Consider the following 23,829-nt stretch of genomic DNA (forward strand, 5'->3'; position numbering starts at 1 on the left):
AATTCATTGCCTGAGGCTGATGCCAGTCACCCTGTTTCTGGCTGAGGTGGTGGGACAGCTCTGGCTGTGGTGCTCATCGCTGCTACCTCCAGTGGGAGTTCCCAGTGATCCCCACCAGTACCAGCCCTACACAACCAAACTTCATCTGTGGTTGATTAAAGACATGCAGATCTAGATTTAATGGGCTTAGGGGTAAGAAAGAAGTTGAATAAATAATATCTATCATACTTAAAAGGTGGCACTTAGTAGATTTAGATGAAACATGAAGATGTAGATCAACGAAGAAAGTACAGCATATATAAGTGCTTTTGAGATCACATACAATTTATCTGCAGTATATCCTGGATGACAAAAATTACTATATTATTATTATATTTTTCCATATAGAAGCATTCTGCATATACCATTTTTTCTATAACAACAATTCTGAACACAAATATAAGTATTAAAATATGTAGTGTGCTTTCTCTTTTCCACAAAATGAATTTTCAGCATAACACCACGACTTCAGAAAATGCTGCCTAGAGACTGTTGCATTATTTCTGTTTTTCTTGTTTGACATGCATTTACTTAAGGTCCAAACTCTATCTTCATCATGTACAGGAGATTAAGAATTAATGCTATGCTAGAAAGATTTCCTTGTTCTCTTATCTTTCAGTCCCTCTGAGTCTGGAAACCTAACACAATGATATACTTAAACCTTTGATGAACATCTGGTTCTGCAGTGGCCCTTGAGAAAGAAATCACGCTACCTCGGATTGTAAATACATTTAAACAACCTTTCACATGAACTGCTAAAGAAAAGTCACCTCAATATAACTCAATGAGCAACCAGCGTGGCTCTCCAGCTCCAAATGTGTGAAGTTGAGGTATATCTTTTCATCCTCTGGCTGTCTGATAATGTAGATACATTGCCGACTGCTAATAAATGGATTAGGCCAGAAAGGAGATGTAATAACCCCTTCACTATCAGCGTAGTTTCCTCCACAACTTAGATCTGCTGTATTAAGAAAACAAAACGTTAGTTGAAATATTCACAACTACAGTAATTCTTTTAGTTCAGGTTGCCCCTGAGCAACGGCTGCAAATCCAAGATACTATGTTATTATATTGCAGATGTTAATTACAGACATCTGTCTCCCGTTGGCTATGCCTTAGAAAGGTTACAGACTAAACTTTAATACTGATTTTTACTTACCAGCTGATGTTGTGTAGACAATGTGAAAGCCCTTGTCAGTAACCGCATCATCAGAGTGAAAGTGAACCCATGCATATGGTCCAGTTGTTTGGAGGGGGGGTGGAGATCCAGTGCTACAGTATTTACCAAGGAGAGTGTCTTCTGAAAGAAGGCCATCTCGAATCTAGACAGAATGATAAATCACTGTTTAGGATTATCAATGCATGTCAACTGTGGATGGTACAAATACTTTAAGTTGTACTGGGAGGGGCAGGAGGAAAGCCTATGGTGGAAGCTCCAGACACACAGGAAATAGAAATAGACTAACCAGCTTATCTGGTAGCGCTCCTAGGAGAGCATGGGGTTTGAAAGGGAAAAATGTATCAGATCTAGAGTTGAACTATTTTTCTGAAACCACGCTGTGCAATATTCAGTTATGACACTGTCATTTTTGTGAGAGAGCATTAGTGAAAACTATTACTTTGCATTTGAGTATAAGGCCTAAGATCACCCAAAGAGTAGTAGATTGTACAATAATATGAACCCATTAATTTTAGTTCCTTTTGTCTAATTCTTTTACTTAGGTTAATACTCAGTGGGTTAATATTCAACTAGGAAGTTGGAAACTGAACTTTGCAAGGAAGTGAAAGCTTCCCACCAGACAGTTGACCTGAATCCTATCCTCCCTAGTTGCAGGACTTCCACTGACTCCAGTGGAATGGAATTCCATCTTTTTGTTTTTACCAACAGTACCTGAGTGCAGTACTGGCTGTAGTAAGTACAAATGAATATTTTAACCCAAGAGTTAATATCAAACTGCATATTTCTCTACAAAGTTTTGAAATATCTTGTTTTGTAGTAACCTTGCCATAAAATAAAGTCATAATGCACAATTAAACCTTACCTCCAAGTAGTCATAACTGCAGTTCTCATGGTGTTCTAGGCTTAGTGTGCCAAAAGCAAAAGTGATGAGGAGGCCAGGATCGGTTGAAATGGTCCAGATACAGTTTCTATTTACAGGATAGTTACCAGGGTACCCTGGAGAGCTTATTGAGCCATAAGTACCTGTTAGCTCACCACCGCATTCTAACAGAAAAAAGACATACAACAATATAGTCTTTAACACTGCACAGCGGGTCAAAAGCTGAACTGCAGGTACCCAGAATAAATTCAGAAACAAAAAATAAACCCAAACAAATAGAACAACTAGTTGCATCTTCCTGTACATTTTATAATTATTTACACAGCTCAGTTATAAAATCCAAATCTCCCGTTATTTTTTCTGTGAAAGATTCTTTCACAATTATAATGGAAATACTGTGAGAAGAAAATCTTCTTAGATTAAAAAATTGTTTAAAAAATTGAATGTATTGTTTTAGATTGGTTTTATTAAATCAATCTGAATTTCTATCTGTTGTATATAGAGTCACTGTGTTTTACCCTAGCACACATCTGTTCTCATTTTTAAGAGAGCAGATTACAGGGAAGGATGTTTTATGTACGTACTGTAAAAGCACCTCCCCCTCCCCTATACCAGCAAGGTAATGGCAGGGGCAACTCATATCTTCTATCTAAGAGCTGGCGTGGTCAAAATGTATATCTCTTCCTCTTTGTTTTCATTTCTTAAAAAAACAAACAAACAAACAGTGTTTTCAATTTCTGTGTCCATATTTGTCAATTAGTAATTACCTATCTAATAATGTAAATTCAAAAAAAAAAAAAAAAAAAAAAAGAGCAAAAAAACAAACCAACATTAAAAAGAGCATTTCAGTAAGCATGCCTGGAAATAAACAGTTTTGCCTCTGAATTTTCCGTGCCTTTTTCTCCTCCCCGTCCCATGTTTCCTTCAGAACACAACCTAGTCCACATTTTTTTTTTTCTAGACAGCACACAGAAGACTGAAGTGAGCTTGATGCTGCACAAGATGATTTAGAGTTTCCCTCTGGGAATGCACTTCCTGGAAGAGCCATTTAATTAATGTTACTACAGCACTTAAATTTCTTATTTAGAAGTAAATCAGCCACTTTTCTCCAAAGCTGCAAACACGTTGCATTACCTGACATTTCATCCAACTTACCAGGATCGCGAGAATCCCAATGAACAGTAAAACCTCCAGTAGTAATGGCGTGATTTGAGTGAAACCAAAAATAAAGGGAATTGTGGGAACTGAAAAGCTCTACAGGAGGGTCAGAACCACAGTATTTTCCCAGCATGTGCGCTGACGCTGAAGCTCCATCGTGGATTTGAAGGAAGTCAGAGTTGCAGTCAGTACTTGCCTCCAGTTGGAAGAATGGGAAAGTAATATGCAGAATCTAACAGGAAGTAACAAAATAAGTAATCTCTATTTTCCCATCTGCAGAGATTGTGCTGTAATCCTACATAGAGCTGATATTATTGTTCACACAGCTTTGAGAATCTATGTGCTTTGGAGTCATTATAACATTTCCTGAAGAGTTCCAGGACAGAAGATACTACGGAATCTTAGGGTCAAAATAAAGGGGAGGAGATCAGAAAGGATTTGGATATGGAAATAGCACTGTTCCCATAAATATATGATCGATATCATTTCCTGTGTCTGCCACATACTATACTGAAAAAGGCTTGAAATCAGATCTAGAAAGTTTTATAATCCATTCTATGACTGAAAATACTGTCATGGGAGTTTTGTACTGGCACACTGTAAATACTCTCTATATAAACAGTAACGTACACAGATTAAGGTAAGTTCAGATCCCCTGCAGATGTGCTTTGATATAGCTCTGCTGAAGACAATAGTAGTCCCTGTGAGTCTAAAAGCTGAAGATATGCTGCATATAGTGTTCCATAAATCAATAGCAACCACTAGTTTATAAAACTATGTATTTCATTCCTATGCAGTGTCAAAAGTAGATTGAAAATTTTAATCCCCAGTAAGAAGTTCAGTGCTAGATGGTGAGCTAACATATCTTTTTATAGTGAATTATAACACAAATTAAATCCTTAGTTGCAGATTAAAATCAGAACATTTAAAAAATGATCCTTAAAATAATTAATTATTGCATATAACTACTGACCATATAAATTCAGCAATCCACATTTCTGTAGCTCAGAAATGAGAAATGGAAAAACAGAAAATTGTTCTGGAATCACTTAACTTATGAACTAACTGTGGAGCCAACCAGAGCAGAGCTTTTTGAATAATTACAGATGAAGCCCAGTCTAAAGCAGCAGAGGACAGGCACCTTCCGTAGGTGGTGGTGGATGATGCCAGTTCTCACAAACTTGCCAGAAATCTCCAATCATTTTATATTATAGAATCATAGAATGGCCTGGGTTGAATAGGACCACAATGACCATCTAATTTCAACCCCCTCTGCTACGTGCAGGGTCACCAACCACCAGACCAGGCTGCCCAGAGCCACATCCAGCCTGGCCTTGAATGCCTCTGGAGGTAGGGCATCCACAACTTCCTTGGGCAACCTGTTCCAGTGCATCACCCACCCTCTGTGTGATGTATCCTGCAGTTGAGTTTTTTTTTGTTTTGTTTTGTTTTTTAAGGTGATTATTGTGAGAAAGAATAAATTGTGATCCTCAGTTTTACTAGAAAAACTTCGAAAATGTAGCCCACATTAAGGAGCCTGAAGGTTTGTAAGAATACAGAACTTGTGACCATCTTTATGTCATGTGTTCACAAATACGTCACATGTACTCTGGTGAGCTGAGGCTCCTGTGGAGGGTTTCTTTAACTTGAACTCTATTTTACCTTGTCGAGAGCAGTTTGAATAACCCAGGCACAGCTGACCCCATTATCATAGCGCTGGCTGCTTGGGTTGTTAGGGTAACTGAAAGTCCCCCTGGAGCCTGAAAGATATTCTCCGCAAGCTGCAGAAACAAAAAAATTAAATTGATTAATTCATGCTATCACAGTACAGACTCAAACAAAACTAAACTTCCTACATATGTTTGGCTTCCTAAACATCTAGAACAAAGATAAAAGACTCTTCAGAATTTCCTTTAAAGTGAAATGGCATTAAAAAAAGAAAAAGAGAGAGAGAAATTACTTCCTGAATGAAAAGTAGTTCCTGGAAAATGGATAAAAATTTTTCAGCTGGAACACATGAACCAAAAGATGCTGGTTCTGCCTCAAGGAACCATCAATAAATTCTTGTTTCCAGAAAGCTAAAGCTAACTCCAGATTGAAATCCTCCATTTTCCCGTCTACATAAATAACATTTTGAAGCTAACATGATATAACGTTTTATTTCTCAGTGGTGGTGCATCATAGAAGGTATCCTTCAGATGCTTCTTTGTCCTGTATATAACCTTGGCGCAGATATCTGCTGCTGATTACACTTCTCATGATAGACCATGGTCTCTTCTCTTACTGAGCCATTCGATGAGTGGCAGCTGTGAATGGAAAATCCACAACAGCTATGGAAAAACATATCCATAAAGCACCCAAATACAGTGTACATGGAGCTGCCGTATGCAAGAAGCAAATGAAGTTTAACATTCAGCTGACAATAAAGCGATATTCAGTTCTAAGTGCACTGATATATTTTGTATGAAGAAATGGTAAAAAAAAAAAAAAAAAATTCTGTTTGAAGTTCCCTTTTAACAACATCTCACAATTTCTCAGATTCAAGATTATCATAATAGAATGTATCACTTTTGCATTGATTAAGAACTAAAAGAAATATTGATACATTGCAATTTGTCACTGGATATTAAGTGATCTTTTACACATTTACATTATGAATTGTTAAAAAATATTCCATATGTATATCCTTAATAACAACAAAAAAAATCCTGTTTAGAAACATAAGGAAAATAGAAAGAGCTTGAAATAACTCTAAAATAGCCTAGATTTCACAGCAGCTGAGTGAAAAGTTCACATTCCACATTCTGTGAAAAGTTAATCTGCTTTCTTCACATCGACTTGCAATAAATATGAGCCATCTGACAGATGGATGCCACAGGGACACTCACTGGAATGCTGTCCTGTCTTAGCTCAATTAAAGTTACTGGCAAAAAAGCCCAAAGCAGAACAACAGATACCGAGAAGAAATTGCACAGGCAGGAACTTGCAGTCGTTCTGTAAAACTCCAAGTAGGCCTGCTACTCCATTACACTCCAATGGATTAACATAAAACAGCTGTAAAGAAAAATTAACTCCAGGAGACTTTGGATTAGAACTTATAGCCCACCAAGACAAGGGTTGGTTGTTTGTTTTTTTTCCCCCCTCTCATATCTTTATTCTTAAAAACAAAGTGATCACACAGAGCAAGCATTTACAAGCTGAAGTCTGGCACCCATTTCAGCCGAGGAGGAAGTTGCTGACATACCATGCTGGGCAGTCTGGCACTGTGGTCCTGTCCAGGCACTGGTACACTCACAGGTGTAACCATTGAGCCCATCCGTGCAGCTTCCACCATTCTGGCATGGGTTGCTAATGCATTCGTCAATGTTCTCCGTACAGTTAGAGCCTGTCCAGCCTGCACTGCACAGGCAGAAATATCCAGAGGTCACTGCCTACAGATATGAACAAATGCAATAAATCTAGTGAGCATGGGTCACCTAAAAGAATCAGTGTGGTCAGTAGAAGGACTGATATTTACACTTACTTTACGTGGAGATACCAGAACAAACAAATCATTTAGAACGTAATGGCTTTGATGGTTAGTGGTGAAAACCAACATAAAGCCACAGCCTAATCCAATTACCTAACTCTTTTTTCTTCTATCAAGTTATTTATTTGAAGAGCTCTTTCTTCAGAAAGTCAAAATCTGCATTCATTCAGAAAACTGCTTGGCTTTGAAATGATCTCATTGGAAAAAAGTCAGTCATGTTATCTATAACTTATAAACAGCAAACCATGGTGGCAATGGTTTATAAATCGTTTCTCTCAAGCCTGTTTTCTTGGAAGTCTGCAGTTGCATTGGCAGTTACTTAATTTTAACCCTGAGGGTTGTTAAATAGGAACACTTTCACTGGCTACTCTGTATTATTCCTGCTTCTTTCCTATTTATTTTCCTCAACCTTTACTACTTCTCATACACAAGTTTTTCCACATATTTAATTTCTTATGACTTCTTTCCTCATATTTCTTGCTTTTTAGATATACTTTTTACAGGTAAAGCAGAGTGCAGTATATCAAGGTACATGCTAACTGCCATCTTTGATGTCTCACAATCAATATATTATAATGGATGAAGAGGGGTGGGGGGATTGTCTCCTTTAGAAAAAAAATGCAATAATATCATATGGTCTGTTTCCACCCATTTAATGATTCTGTTTCCAGAACTATTACAGGGAAGAAACAACATGGACAAACAAGATCAAACATTACTTGAACAACAAATGTTCTATTTGGAATGCTTCTACGAAATCATCACTGTAAATATCTTCTGCAATAGAAGAATCTGAATTCTCAGATCCATAGCACAGACTTCCCAAAGTACAGAGGACTTCATTCAGAAAACCAAACACCTTTATAAGATCCATGTGGACAAACTAAATGGTCACTGTGCATGAGAACAAATTCACACCACCAATCAGTAAAGGACAAAAATGCCCAACTCTCCCCAGCCAGCATTCCCATCACTGTTCTGGGGTACCAACTCTCCCTCCTCTAAGGCAGCCCGATTAGAGTATCCTGAAACCCTCTCAATTTTCTCCAGGTGTATCTGCTGATCTTTCACTCTCCACTGACTTCATCTCATTACCTGTAGCAAGCCTGCACTCAGATTCCAGTCTCAGCAATCTCCTTGTTGCTAGCAATGATAATTTCATAATGTTGTCACTGTGAGCAGTCCAGCACTTACCAAGCACTGACCATTTACACAAGGGTTTTGCAGCTGACAGATATCAGTAAGAGGAGAGCACCCATTTGGTCCATATCCACTTCCAGTGTACCCAGATGTGCACGAACAAAATGGCATTAGTCCTTGAGATGTAAGGAAAAAAATAGAATATAGTTCAGTCCTCGTTACAACAAGGATACCAACCTTGACTGTAAAGGTCCTCAACATTTTGAAGCTGAGCCATCATGCATTCTAAATTATTAGATCCGATGCAATCTTATTTTGATTCCTGTCTAATTTTGGTACCTTCCCTGGTCTGTGTCCTGTTTGGTCATGGAAAGTTTCCGTGTTAGTATGTGAGAGTCCAAACTTAATTTCATGGGAAGCATTGGAAGTAGTCAAAGAATACAAAGGAGAAAAATGGTTAAAGGCAGCTGAAAATAGAAAATGGTGATGACCTTAACATTTTAATAACTAGGTCTGCTCTTTGGTGTGAAGCCTCAATCTCTATCAATGTTTGCAGGAAGGCTGGCTTTACTCCACACCTGTTTGTTCTCTTGAGGAAGGAAAAATCTTCTCTCTTGAGAAGATTGTGGAGAATGGGTTCTAGGGTAAATACATTGCTACAAAGTGGGTTCCTTGGGATACTGATAATACTTACAGTCCTTAAGCAAATGTCCTACCTGGAGTAGAGGTACAGGTAGCCAATGGATGGCACCCTCCATTATTTATCAAGCAGCTATCAACCTGGGTACACGTTTGTCCATCTCCCTCGTAACCTGTACAGAGGTAAATCTTAGTCTGCAACAAACTATGTTCTCTGTGCATCAACAGCAAAACAAGCATATGTGAGGAAAAAACTTTAAGTTGTGAAATAAGTCTGTGCAGTTAAAGAGAGAAATCTGAGATAGTAGATAAGATCTAGCATATTTATTATGTTCCTACGTTATAAGGATGGATTATGAACTTAACTAAATCCTTACATGACTTTAGAAAAACATTACACTAGTATTACCCAAATATAGGTGAGGTCAGAATGAAGCTATTGGAGCTCAGTTCTATCAGAGCATGCTGCTGTAACACTGCGACACAATGAAAAGGGCAGAAATGACAGCCAAGTAGCAAAGTCCTAGGCTGCAGCAAGTGAGTACGTGCTCAGATGTGGCAGCCATGGACACAGGAAAAAAAAAAAAAAGAAAAACATCTGCTTCCCCTTTGCAGGCGGGGATTTCCAGCAAGATACCTTTGCCTCCACAGCCAAACCTTAAATGAGGTCTGGAAAGTCCTCTCAGTCACACAAATGCACTGCATGCACCTGAGCTCCCCTGACTTGGCCCTGCCTTCCCACCAGGTGCTCAATTACTTATTCAAAGCTGTGATTTAGCATTTCTGCTACAGCTACCCTACCTATACTTCTGCACCCAGCCACCTCCAAGCAATTCAAGGCCTCCTGCTTGTGAGGGCTGCCCTCGGGTTACAGACACAATATCTGCTTCCTCCTGGGAGGCTCGGCAAGACAAAAATGCTGAGGCACAACTGCACAGTTGTGGTTCACTGCACCATATCAAGATTAGCCTGAGGCCATGTTTCCAACATGGTGATAGAGCTCTTCAATACCTACTAACAGAGAGCCTTCACTATCTACATTTTGCTGCTATTTAGATAGATAATTGGAAGACCAATTGGAAACACTTTTTCCTGATAGTATTCACCTTACTGATTGCATGCATCTCATAAACGCATTTTAAGCCACAAATTTTATGGACATTGTCACCACTTCTGCTGGTTGACCTGCACTGTGGTGGAAACACTGCCTTCTTAGACAGCATTCAAGGCACGACAAACAATACCACTGATTTATGGCATACCAGATACTCTTTCAATTAATATGTAGACAATTAAATTACTATCATAATTATGCAATGCCTGTCTCCCCTTAATTATCTTTCCCCTTCCTACCCCCCAAAAGGAAGAATCTTGTAAAAATCATGGCTTTACCACTGCCTACCTAGTACAAGAGAAACATTTCAGATGGTGCATCAAAAGACACCTGCTCAACACAATGTTAATAAATAGCTGCAGCAATCTGAAGATACTGCATTCAGTATTACAGCATTGTTCTGTGTATGTTAAAACTGCTCTACAGCTTTTTCAGTATGTAATAAGATAGGATCAAGTGTTTTGATAAAACTACAGATAGATTTTAAATGATGAAGATTCAACCTGGCGGACAGACTCCACAGCGGAAGGATCCTATTGTGTTGATACACTGAACCATTGGTGCTGTTGAACAGCCTCCATTATCACTTTCACATTCATCGATGTCTTGGCAACTGTAGCCATTTCCTTGCCAGCCTAAAAAGAAGCAGAGGAAAGACGTTAAAATAAATTTTAATAAAGTGTGACTTTCTTAATTGATCAGATCTTTCCTTAGAGCAGAAAAATACGACTTTTGAATTTCCCTTCACTAACACAAGACAAGACCTGTTCCTCACATAAACAATGATAATTAAGGCTGGTCTTCAAAATAGCTTTCAAATACAACAAAGAGGAGATACACGTGCAAGTATGCTTTATTTTAATGACACTGTGGATGTTCCAGAATCAAACACAGTTTATTTAATCTAAAGAGGTAGAAATTCTGGTTCAGTGCATACACGTAATGTTCTCATCAAAGCTTCATTATAGCTCTGGTTAAATACTTCTAACACTCCTCCTACATCCCTCCTGTACATACAATGTACCTGACTCAGGAAAACAGACCATAGGCTTCATGGCTTGAAGGGATGGTTAGATTTCTGTTAGGGTTTCCTTAAGGTAGCAGACATATTAATTGAGTCCCACACATGGTGGATAGGATTCACCTTACCTATCACGCTCTAGTCATTCTGAGCTGTAATGCCGTAAAACATCAGAAAGCACAGCAATGAAAACAGAGCAGCAAAGTCCTAGGCTGCAGTAAGTGAAGACATGCTCAAATACAACAGCCACGAGGAGAAAAATACAGGAAAGAATCTGCTTACCTTCAAAAGGCTTCAGGTACACAGGGATCTCCAGCAAGATACCCTTACCTCCACTACCAGCCCTTACCTGAGGTCTGGAAAGGGGTGGATCCTGGCTGACCCCGTGCAGTCACTGCATTGCATACACCTGAGCTCCTGAGTTGGCTCTGCCTTCCTACCAGGTGCTCAATCACTAGATCAAGCTGTGACTTAGCATTTCTACTACATGAACTCTCGTTAAAATCAGTGAAAAGAAATAGGCACTTCAAGAATTTAATTTGTCTGACTTATTTAGATGTCCATTTAAGGATGGGATAAATCATGCTTTAAAATCCACTTTCCATGTTATGCAGATAAGACATAACATCTACGCATTTATTCTGCAGAACACAGATCAAAGGTCTTCATGAAATTACTCCTACATGGATCTTCATTCTGCTTATGACAGCAGTCCTACCTGCTGCCATCCCTCCCAGCATGAGAGCAAGGAAAGACACCATACCTGTGGGGCAGTGGTCACACGAGTAGGAGCCGAGTGTGTTGTGGCACTGCACAAGTGGATTCTGTGAACACGGAGGGTCAGGAAGGCTGCATTCATCTATATCAGCACTGCAGATGGGGCTGCCAGGAGGGGACATCCAGCCAGCGTCACAGATACAGCTATACTTGGGCTGCACATATATAGTGCATATTTCAGAGGAATAGGAAAGGATAAGAGTTCATTTTATAAATCATCTCTTAAACTACAGCAAGAAAGCTTTCTGAGCATTGCATGGTTTGCACATTTTGTTTCTGGAATTGCTTTGATAGTGTTTTTCATTTATTCCTCTTTCTGAATTTAACTATTTAAATAGTGGAAGGAGCAGCAGGCTCATTTATTGTGTTCATCAAAGTAACCTGTAATTTAGCCCAAGTCTTCCAGAGAAAATGAACAGTAATTATGAACTATACATAAACATACTAAAATTCATCAACTTGCTTTGTATATAGGGTAAAGAGATCAGCATAAGCAACCTGAAATCAGCTTGGCTGTTTTCTTTTAAGCAAGATTTTCAGTAACCTGTAACGTGCAGAGCAAATTGCAAAACATTTTTTTTCTATAATGACAACAATTTTCTCTCTTCCAGTCTTTGCTAAAGGCCAGATTTCAACATTTACCTAGCTTCAGTCCAATTAAACCTAGTGGGAGCTTTTATTGTTGACCGACGTAGGAACAGAAACTGTTAAGCCAAAACTGAATCCTTTTGAAAAGATTTCTCCACAAAAATGGGCAGAAAGCAACTAATGGGGTGTGAAGACTTCTACAAATCGAGAAAAGATTACGTTAGCACAAAGAATATTTGGTGTGTCTGGAACAGTGCATGGGTGTATAAGAGTGCTAAGGAGTCCAAGTCTGCCAGAGTAGTTCTGCAGGGCTGCTCTGATTGGAAAAAGCCAAAGCTGGCATCTTCCATCCATCCCTTTGGAGGGAACGCATTGTACCTAGATTTTCTCCCCAAACAATTGTCTGGCTTGTTGCAGAAGGCCATTCAAGTATATGCTTACATTCGCCCAGTGCAGACACTTGGACTGCTCAGGCTTAGAATCAGAGACCAAGTCAAACGGACGGTAATGAGCACCAAACACAGGCAGCAGCCACCAGACCACCTGTCAGTGTTCCATTGGTATTGCTTTTCCCAAGGAAAATAAGAACCATATTTGTCCTTCTGAAAAATTTCAGTAATAAAATATTCCAGCAACTTCATATTGCACTCCCCAGCAGCAAGAATATTATGTTTTGAATGACATTTTGGGTCAAAAACACTTTGACAAGTATCTTTAACAAGACACAAGGCATTTGCAGTTCTTTCTGTTGTCCTTGGGACATCACAGAGATTAGGTTATTTTGTACAGCGGTATTTCTTACTGTCTTCCAGCAGCAGTGTATGCTACATAGGTTTGTGGCACTCAGTGGTATTTGTGCTGTATAATGAGATGCATATTGCTTCTTACCTCATTGGGGGTGTCTCGTTCTGCATCAACACAGGTGCCATGCTCACAGAGCATCTGAGATCCTTCCTGACAGTCATCAAACTTTGAGGCACAGTGGGGTCCATAGGTTTCTGGAGTACAGGAGCAGCTAAAGGTAAAACAGGAAGAAAAGTCTAAATGTTTTCCAAGTATAGCACATGAAGACCACATTTTTCCAATAGTAAGGGATTAGTCTGCACTCTCTGTGTGATGTTCCTCACAAAATCCCTGTGCATTTCATAATGTTGACAGTCCCATTAGTAACCTTGCACAGTGGCAAAGCTTTCCAGTAAGGACTCAGGAATCACATAGGACTCGTACATGTCCATGGCTGACCACAGTATCTTGTCACAAGCACAGGACCAGGAAAAGAGATGTCTAACACAAGGCTTCAGCAGAACATGAGCCTGGAATTTTGCACTTCAGCCAGAGAGCACCTAAAATTTGCATTTCACTTTGTGTCCCTCATATGTTGCCAGCTGCCTAAAGCTCTACCTCTAACAATACACAGACATGCTTTGGCATCAGGGCTTGGTGCTTACCTCCTATCTACAGTGCTCAAAGTCCCTGCCTAAGGAGCATCCCTACTCACCTTCCCAAGCTGTCATTCCTTGCACTCCCACCAAAGCAGTACTGTGCCAACTACAGCTGACACAGCAGCTTTTTCTTTTTCAACCCGCAGGGCCCACCTTGGTCATAGCATTGCACAGACACAACGGAACTGAGAGTTTCTAAGATAACTGTTCCCTTTTCTCTGGCCCTTAATTATCACATGGAACAAATCTGAGAATCCAAAACACCACAGAATGGAGCCACAACCTACAGAAGGCCTCCAATCAGTTAGCTAACATCTTCAAAAAATGAAACCGAGACACTTATTTGCAAGTGATGCGCTGAGGTGCCAGATTCTCATACAGTATCTTACGCATCCTTGCTCACTTTCTTTTAAGCTGGCCAGTGAAAACCACTCTGCACAAGCATTTACCCACAGAATCAGAGAATTCCAGTGCAGCTGATCTGGATGTTGGAGTGATTTATTAATACACTGTACTATCCTTGTCAGGGTATCATGTGCTGAGCTGAAAAGGCAGTGTGATAAGCCAATTGCAGGTAATTGAACCCTACACTCAGGACAAGTGACCCTGATAAACTTCAGTTTAAAAACGCCACAGTATCTTAATGCCTGCGTGCAGTCTGCTGTACTGCAAATCTGCATTGTAAGAGTCAGCAGATACACACTGGGAGTGCAGCAGATCAGCCTGGGCATGCAGAGAGGCGGCAGGCAGGGAACCAGAGCAGTTCTGCATGTTCAAAGTACAGAGCTGCGCAGTCAACTCCAAAGGACAGAGCAGGCAATCAGAGGCTCTGAAGAAGGATGAACATGGCACTGTCTCCTGCTCAGTCTGGCTAGGGTTAATCCATTCCCAATTTGATGCTGCTCAGCTTTGAGAAGCAGGTCAGGCTACAAGGAGCTTCAGCCAAACATCAGAGCAGAGTTGTGTGACACCGTGCTTGTCCTGTCCCTGCTAACAGCACATCCTGGGGAGGCCCCACTGTTCCGATTACCACACAAATGTCTGGTGGACGTGGTGACCCTCACACCTTTTGTCCAAATGGTGCAATGTTCCTATTGCGATGCTGACTGGGGAAAGCATTTCCATGATACTTACTGCTTCCTCATACCACAGTGCTTTCCTCTATTAGAGCTTGAGGCCTGTAACTAAAGGACCTGAGCAAAGAGGGAAGACTGCATTACCCTCCATCTGATGGTACACCTGGCATTACCCCTGGGGGCTATGGAAAGTTAAATATCATTTTTTTAATCCACAGCATATGAATGCAGCGGTGCAGGAGCAGGGCTAGTAGGGTTGCTGGACCCCACAAGTGTCAGCCACAGTGCACTATCAGAATGCATTTAACATCTGAGGAGCACTCAGAAATGAATAAGGCAAGATGTGGTTGGAGGCTAGGAAGACAATACAGTGGATGTGAAGAAAGGATAGAACAGTAATCCTGAGGGTGAAATGCAAAAAAAGCAATATCACAATTTGTATGACTCACAAAGCGATCCTCATTTGTGTGAAGTAACAGTGTAACATTTGTAGGAGTGGCACTGGGAACAAACTTACAGGAATCATGACTGTGCAAACACAATGAAAACACCTGAGAGAAGAGCAAAAGGATTTGTCTATCAAACCTTAATATAATCACACACCTGTACACTGCTGAGCACAGCTAGGAACAATATGTAAAGGCAGGATGCTTTGTTGTTGTTTCCTTCCTAAACATCTGTGTAGAGGATGGCTGCAAGGAAGCCACAAAGACCCTTAAAATCAAAGCAGAGCAGACATGCATCCCCACGCGGTTGGTAGCATCTCAGCAGCTCTATGCCACTATGAAGCATGAGGAGCTGCATGAAAATTTCCCTTTTGTGAGGTTACTCCAAGAGCTGACAAAGCCAGGCTTATAAGCCTGTCTTATGCCAAGCAAATTTTTGTGCGTGCTAAAGCTTTCATGTTGAAGCTGGAGACTAACTGCTTTGCAGAAGGCTGTGGCATGCTATCCAGCCACTGCACAGGGAGAGCTTTGTATTACATCTGAAAGTTGTTTATCTGGAAGTTGTTTATTATTTGCCAGTATGGAAAACAAGATGTGGGGTGTTCAGGCCAGCTTGCCCTGCAAAGAGCAGCATATTTCCCAAGGAGCTGAACAAGGTCTGCCTCTGGCTGGAAGCAGCTGGAGGAAGGTGAACTGCAGGGAGTTGGTGTCTCTGAGGCCCAAGCACCCTCTTGGCCTGTCTGCTACAGGCAGTACCTCTCCTCCCTTTGTCTGATGGGAGCTTTGCCTGTTCGGGAGCTTTCCAGCAAGTCATAGCCTTGTGGAGCAAAGCTCTTCTCCTGTCCACCTCATCCATTTCCTCACTCTCCTCTGTCTCATGGGCAGGTGATAATCTTCATCCCCAGTGTGGTTGTGTGACAAACCTGGTTCTTGCTGCCCTTTCTGTGTCAAAACAAGTAATATAAATACGTCCGTGGTGCACTTGGCTGTACAGTATTGGGGATTTTGTGGTCTCTCAGACTGAAATGGACTATGGTGCACAGAAAATACATCGACTTCTTTCCTAAACTTGTGCTGCATGGGATAGATGTTACAAACATAGCAGTGTTTTGTATAGGATTTTAGTGTATGGTTTTGAAAAATTACCTGTAGCTGCCTGGTGTGTTCACACAAGTGGCTCCATTCTGGCAGCCCAGTGCTGTTCCAGCATAAATCTGGCATTCATTAACATCCTCTGAGCAGTGGAGGCCCTAAGGTGAAATGGAACACCAGTTTATTTTCCAAGTAACAGAGAAATGAAGCAAACTATGCAGCCAAGGTTTAATATAGTTTCCAAACATACACAAACCACAGGCTGCTATCAACACAGCTTCCCTTATGAAGCATTATAACAGAACTCTATTGTTCAGCTGAGTTCTGCAATCCTGGCTATCAGTCAGAAGAGGGATGAAATATTTCAGATGTCTGCAGAGAGCATATGGACAGTTGAGTACTGCCACCTCCCCCTGCTTCCCAACTTAATAGCAAAAGGCTGAGAAAACTTCATTTCAGGCTGTTTTTGTCAGGAGATGCTGTTTCATCAGGACAGAAAGCACATCAATTTTGACCCCAGTCTCACTGGGACAGCTTTCAGGCTGAGTGCCGTTGAGAAAAAATGGAATTGTTCCATCTCCAAATGCATGTAACAGCACCATAAAAGCCTTTGCCAAGAAGGCCTTTGGATTTCAAAAACTTGGGATGTGATTGATTACAGACATCCCCATTTGTTTTACTTCTTTGGGCTTCAATAAATGTCATTCCTTCCCCCATTCCCTCCATATGATCGTGTCATACCAGCAGCAGGTATGCAGTTTAGTCATCCTGCTCAGCAAGAAATGAGGGCGTATTGTGGCAGACCACTGACTTCATGGGACATCACCTGCATGTAACAGCACAGGGTCTGGCCCCGTGGCTTGGGCTTCCATCTTTTGGGGTATATGTCATTATTGTTGAGAATCAAATGTATTGCACTTAAAACAGATGATGACTCTGATACGGTTATTTTGCTATTCAGTGCATATCACCCCATCCCGAACAATCTTAATACACGCCTTGCCATGACTGCAATAAGCCAGGTATACCCTTGTACACATCACACACTCAAGCTGGACACACACTCCAGGAGGCTGAAGACTCACCCTCCAGTTACTGGGACAGAGGCAGAAGAAGCCATCCAGTGAGTTCACGCAGGTCCCTGAGTTCTCACAGGGGTTGCTGCTGCAGGCTTTGCTCTGCAGTGTCTGAAACCCAGGAGCAGAGCAGGGAATTATCTTCCTTCTTATTTAGTGATTCTTCAGCATTTCTTCTCAAGATGAACCCTTTATTTTTATCTTTTTCTGGGGGGTTCCCCCTCACTTTCTCTTTCAGCAAGATTAATTTGCAAAGCTTTGGAGCTGTTTTGAACATATCTGTACAAAAATACGACTAAAATATGACTTAGCATGACAGATCTGACACAGCATAGTGTAAGCCATGGGGTAAGAAAAGCTCTGCAAGATGTAAATACTATCAGAAACTGTTCCTCAATGACAGGCTGTTAGTGAGGCCAGGAGGGATATCTTCATTTCACGTGTGACTCATCCAACAACTGCTTTACTGGCAGCAGTAGCTGTGGCTGCCACATGCTCATGGGGAAGCAGCCGGTTGTTGAAAATCAGCTATTTCCCATGCAGTACAAAATTCAATTTGAGTTCTCTGTCTTTGTCTTCAGAGATCAGTGAAGGAAGAGTGTATTTTTCCTTGGTATCCAGTTGTTATTTTTCAGTCTACAACTGTTTTTCCTTTAAGGAATGCAGGCTCCTACACAGTTTACGTTTTGTAAGAAGGCATTTCACCTCCTTTACAAACCTTGACTTTTTTTAATCTCCTGTCACCAGAAAAGCTTTTCCTGAGTGATACGTGAGAGGAAAGAAACCATTTAATTTAATAAAGCTTACTTTGTTTACTTGGGTAGAGCTCTTTTCTGATCTTCAGTTTATTTCCCATGTACTCACCTGCTCTAAGCTTTGAAGTTGCATGTCAAGATTTGTGACCTGCAAGAGAAATTCAAATTAATTGCACTTGGCATGAGGGTCACCGCAGGGTGACTGGGTGCCAGCATGCTGGGTTTTCTTGAGTGGTTTTTTTTTTTTTTTTTTGGAGACAAGAGAAGAGCCACTCTGTGAAACCAGGTGATAATCAGGTTAAAATCAGGCCCCATTCTCTGGGATTTAAGGGTTTTATGCTGAAAAGCTGACGGTTTTCAACAGGATATATCCAAACTTGCCTACAAAAAAAGCCTATCCTGTGATGATGCGTTAAGGTACTTACCTTGCTTAACATGGACCTGTTGGAGTTTGTCCAAAGGAGGGCCACAAAAATGATCTCAAGGATGGAATGCCTTCCCTGTGATGACAGGCTGAGAGAGCTGGGGCTACTCAGCCTGGGGAAGAGAAGGCTCCGGGGAGAGCTGAGAGAAGCCTTTCAGTATCTGCAGGGGGGCTTTAAGGGAGAAGCTGTAGGTGCCCCTGTTCATTGCAGGGGATTTGAACCAGATAACCTTGAAGCGTCCCTTCCAACCCAAAATATTCTATGATTCTATAAACTTGAAGAATGTGAATACTCCAACAGGAAAGTTCAGGTGCTCACAAGAGTATGACAGACTGAGGTCTGAGGTGGTGGGCACACTGAAAGCCAAGGAAAAGTTCAGCATATCTCAGTTGGTTAAAACCACAAATAGCAAGAAAATGAATTAGGGGATATGATGGATGCATATCAGAACAATATCCCATAAGGGCAGTCTCAAAGGCTATAAAATATTTTCCTATAAGGAAATCATGGCAGCACATTTAACATTTAAGCCAAGACAGATAAAGGATTTCCATCTTTTATTTTTCTGGAAAAGAATCTTTACTATCTGAAAAGACTACTTCAAGGGTCTTTTGTTTCCACTGCAAACATCTACAACAACTTGCATCCAAGCAATGGCATGTCTATGTAACACGTATGGGAATACATATAGTCTATAGCCTGAATTTAGTAAGATTTGATTTCCTTAAACATCAGATAACATAGTCCATAGAGATGTCAACAGTGAGCAAAAGAATAATCCTGGTAACTAAAAATTATGAGAATTACAGGGATGTTTCTAGTCTCCAGATATCAAATCAGTACCTTCGATGTGAAACATACACTCTAAACTGATGTTAAATATGGACTCTGCTCCTGTTCTGAATTGAAGCCCAGAAATACCAAAATGAATCAGTAGTCACCTTATTCCAAGGAACAGAAAACTCGGAATGCTGCTGGAATACAACACAGGGGTACAGCTCACCTTGGAATCCAGCAGAGAGACTTGGTGGGACACGTTCTGAGAGACTCCATTGGCTTTCTTAAGTTCTTGAATCTCTGCTTTATTTTCTCTCATCTAAATTATTAAAAAGAGATGACGTGAAATGAGTTTTGCTTCCTCAGAAGCTTGAAAGCAAGCCTCACTTTTCTAAAAGCTTGGGAAAGTTTCGTACTTTCTTCACCTTACTCTTATAAAGTCCTTCTGAATACAGAGAGCTCTGTTCCAAACGCAGTTTAATCTTTTAATTACTTTATGTAATTAATTTATTACTTTAATATTTGAGCTATTGCAGACATGTACAGTGCTAACAGATATAATGTAGAAAGACAATTGTACCAAACAAATCAAACATTTGCTGAGAAAAATTCTGAAGAAAACTCAATTATTAATGTGCAAAACTGGAAATGAAAACACCTTAGGGATAAATAACTACATCACCTGACTAAACATTTCTGCAAGATCTTCTTCATTAAGCTTTATTTTCCCCAGTGGTCCGGTTCTAAATTCAATATTTTTGCTGGAGCCAGCATGGAACACCAGGTTGCCCTGCTCTGAGGACAGACGGGGCCTGTTGTATTACAGAGAAAATAAAAATAAGTTAGTTGCACATATCTGCTGCCAAAGTGTAGATTGAAAAGACATGCGGTAAAATCATTCTGTTCCCATTAATAATGCTTAAAGCCTATCTTATGAGCAGATCCATTTGCAACTGCTAATAGCACTGGTACTTACTGTTCATCATAAACATTTCTTTTCTGCCTCTTTTTTTCATAGTGGTTTGATTCACAGCTCAATCCAGCAAGCAGTAACAACAAAACTAACAGCCCAGGAACAGGAGCAGCCCAAGGCATTGCTCTCCTCCAGCTGTGCTGAGTTTGAAGTGAAACCTCTTGTGCTGAATAGTACTTTTGGGAGCCAGGCTGCCCTTTGCTCTCACACAGCTCCTTATTCACAAGGTGCCCATGCTGCTGTCCTGTCCTATAAGGGTAATCTTTATCTCAGGTACCTTAATTGAAGTTTGACAGTGTACAAATAATCCAGACACCCAGCACATTTTTTCTCTTCTGCCTGCTGGAGCTTTGAGAGATAATTAATTCAGATCTGCATGCGTCTGATCATTGTGCTTTTGACCTTTGGACAGCCAAGCACTCTGTGCCTCAGCACTGCACAGCCCAATGCAGTGGGAACATCTCACTAACCTGCACATTGAGAAAGGAAAGATAATTTGGTAACGCTGAAAGGCCCAGAGCATTACACCCCCCAAAAAATAAGATATTAAAACCACAGTGGCTGGCAAGGAGTATTTGCATAGAAGGAGCAGCTTCCAGCCAGTAATTCATTGAGCAGATGACATAAACAAGTTAGCAGTACCAAACAGCATCCCATGGATTGCAACAGCAAAATACAGTTTTAACCAAATATGGTAGCTCTGAATTGAAAATGGCTCAGTCCCCAGATACTGAGGAGATGATCAAACAGGGGGACTTGCTTTTTTTTTTTTTTTTTTTGGAACATGTAGGCTGTATTCATGATACACACTAGGGCTCCCAAATTCAGGGCCAGCCACAGACAATGGAAAAGACCAAGAAAGGATTTGGGTAGGGCTCAAAAGTATTTGAACAATGCAAAATCATCTGTTCTGAGAGCCAAAATTTGCATGTTGCCTATTTTCCTCTACCATTTCAGCAGCATCCATCTCAAAAGAAATACCGTGCCTAATTTCATACCAGGGACACCACTGCTCTTCAGGCCCCTGCAGCGTCCAGCCTGGCAACACAATTCTCCATGTAACCTCTGTCTATGAGGCGAGTAGGTCCAAGCTGTGACCCCAGCAGCAGCCATTATGAGTGGATGCTTGTTGAAGAGCTGGGGGCAGCCCCATATGTACTTGGGCCTATGGCTCTGCAAGCCACGATGGAACTCACTTCCTACCCTCTCCTGGCACTCCTGCACTCAGTTCTTGACCTTTTATTTCCTTCTCCCAGGTGGCGATTCCCAATTTCCCCACTGTACCAGGGACTCCATCTAGTCAGTCCCTGTGCGTTCTACTATCTATCAGGGTTTCTGCAGTCTCTCCGTCCCCCCAGACAGCTTTCTATGTGACAGCCCCTGCTATGCCCTCCTTTGCTTTTGCTAGTCTCCCTATTCCCCTCGCACAAGATGTTACTTTTCTCTCCCTATTTGGAGCAGCTCTGTGTATCTTTCCCTTCCCTATGCTAGGAGCTACCTGTACCTCCAGTCCCACCACAATCATGTGTTTTTCCCTTTTGCTTAATAGTTAACTCATTCAAGTTGCTCACACTTCAAATCTCTACTGAAGAGAGCAAAACAGCAACAGTTGTAGCTGCTATCTCTAGAGATAACAGCAGCTGCCATTCACTGGTCCTTTCTGTCTCAGACCTTCACAGAGGCCACAGGCTACAAAATATTGTCTTTTCTCCATTGATTGCTTTTGCATACTGAGTATGCATTGACTATCTGCTGCCTGTCAATCTTTGATTCAAGCTTTTCTTTCCAACTAATTAACTCTAATATAACAAAGAACTACGAGCAACAAACCACCGAGGAGGGGGATGATGTTGCTAATCCAAGGAGGAAGAAGAAATAACTCCTTTCAACTTCTCTCCTTGCATGCTTTACAGCTTAGACCTGAAAACCAGGTGACTTTCAATGTGCCCTGATTACAGGATAAAAAGAGCTCTGGACACCTATCTAAACCTGGGATGGAAAGAGAGCTCTGGACATCTATCTAGTCCTTGCATAACACACTACTTCCATTATATTTTAACTTATTGCTCTATTCCCAGTGAATGCCCCTTAGCCTAGCCAAGCTGAGAGATCTATAAATCATTTTAAAAAGAAAAATAGGTCAATCCTTTCAATTTTACCAAAATAGACTGGATTAAGGCAGCATTTTTTGGAGGAACAGAATGGAAACCCTGCAAGTATCTGGCATTAGCATAGGGGCTGTTCATTATAACTAGGAGAGCTGGCGTGAACACCTCCTTCTGGGATAGATCATTCCATTACCTCACTGACATTATAGCTGAGAAACATCTCTAGAGAGAATAGTTTGTGCACAGATTTGGCAGGAAGAAACAGAGCATTTGTTTCTACCTAATTCAGGTTGAAGTTCATCCTGTACTAGCGGCAACACTTCACCACCATCTTGTGCTTTGGTATGTAGCTGTGTGAAATGAAATGGCGGTGTCCATCTACTTCTCCAGTAGCGCATGCTTGCAATGCAAAGGTTCTTCTATAGAAGACAAGAGAGCACAGCCAGAATTCAATACAAGTTAATTGCACCTAGGAAATCAGCTCAGATGCAGAGATATGACAGGAGCCTTAGCAATGCTCCCTTCTTAAGGGGGGAAATGCAACTGTGGAGGAGGATCTCAAACCTGGCTAATTGTTAAAGAAAAACGGACAACTCAAGTATTTTAAATAATTGCAGACTTAGCCATGTCACTGCCTCAATCCCAAGTAATGCTAATTCACCTGAGTTTCCCTTTAGCTGAGGGGATGCCTCCCAGTACTCTTATCCACACATTCCTCAACTCTCTTTGATCCTTCTCTTTCTAATAATAACCCATGCTCAAAGGTGACAGAATAAGTTCTAAAGAACACTGTTACAAAGCACCAACCTGGTATATGGGGGATCAACAGCCACAGTATGGCATCTACTGAAACAGGGACAGCTGAAAAACAACAGAAGGGTTAGTTCTCTGGTTAAGGGTTGACTGCCCAAAGACATCAAAACTCAGGAGCCCCTTCTCCTTTCCTCCACTACCTCCTCTTCATACACATCTGCAAAGCTTTATGCAGCATCTTCCTCAGGGGCTGCTGCAGCTGCCATGCTCCATTTCCCACATCACTCCTTAAAGATTTGTTCTGCTTCTACAGCACACTGCCCTCTGACACCTGCTTAAGATTTTGCTCCCTTCACACAGCTGATGAAGTTAATCAATTACTTGCTGATGAAGTTAAACCAGCTGACCAGAGAATCCAGGTTTTTTGTTTTTAATAGTAAATAACAAAGAGTTTTTTTTTCCAAAGACTTCAGCTGTAATTTATTTACTTTCCCAGTTCACCCTTGGTTCCTTTATCACAATGAAGGCAGAGATAACATATACCTGTTTTTTCCTGTGTTGCAAGAGTCACGCTGTGTAACAGCACATGTTGCTTTTACAAACCATCACGCTTGATGCTTCCTATTTTCTGTTTGTCTTTTTAAAATTAGGTCAGTTACATCGGTTTTATTATTTTCTATAGACTATTCCAGTCTTTTCATCATACCTCACATGGCTTTAATGTGTGCTGCAGTTATCTTTAAGGAGTGCCATTTGCACAGTCACCCTTCACCACCAACAACCCCAAATTTAGACATAAGGGAGAACTTTTTCTCTCAGAGAGTGGTCAGGCACTGGAATG

The 23,829-nt window shown here is 41.0% G+C and overlaps 1 protein-coding gene across 1 annotated transcript in view; it reads right to left on the reverse strand.

The window, feature by feature from the left end:
- The window catches only part of CUBN (cubilin), a gene marked incomplete at both ends in the record, with an annotated part of 131,593 nt that extends 111,344 nt beyond the window's left edge, over positions 1–20,249 (reverse strand). Inside the window, 17 exon segments of the mRNA XM_079538628.1 lie at positions 810–1,000; positions 1,199–1,361; positions 2,082–2,263; positions 3,255–3,489; positions 4,920–5,038; positions 6,502–6,688; positions 7,981–8,102; positions 8,643–8,738; positions 10,183–10,314; positions 11,464–11,632; positions 12,954–13,080; positions 16,176–16,279; positions 17,207–17,308; positions 18,062–18,100; positions 19,381–19,473; positions 19,837–19,966; positions 20,131–20,249. Of these exon segments, the coding sequence (XP_079394754.1) occupies positions 810–1,000; positions 1,199–1,361; positions 2,082–2,263; positions 3,255–3,489; positions 4,920–5,038; positions 6,502–6,688; positions 7,981–8,102; positions 8,643–8,738; positions 10,183–10,314; positions 11,464–11,632; positions 12,954–13,080; positions 16,176–16,279; positions 17,207–17,308; positions 18,062–18,100; positions 19,381–19,473; positions 19,837–19,966; positions 20,131–20,249 (2,310 nt within the window).
- Between the last annotated feature and the right edge of the window lie 3,580 nt (positions 20,250–23,829).

The sequence above is a fragment of the Tetrao urogallus genome (assembly GCF_951394365.1).
Source record: "Tetrao urogallus genome assembly, chromosome: 7".
Classification (NCBI taxonomy): domain Eukaryota; kingdom Metazoa; phylum Chordata; class Aves; order Galliformes; family Phasianidae; genus Tetrao; species Tetrao urogallus.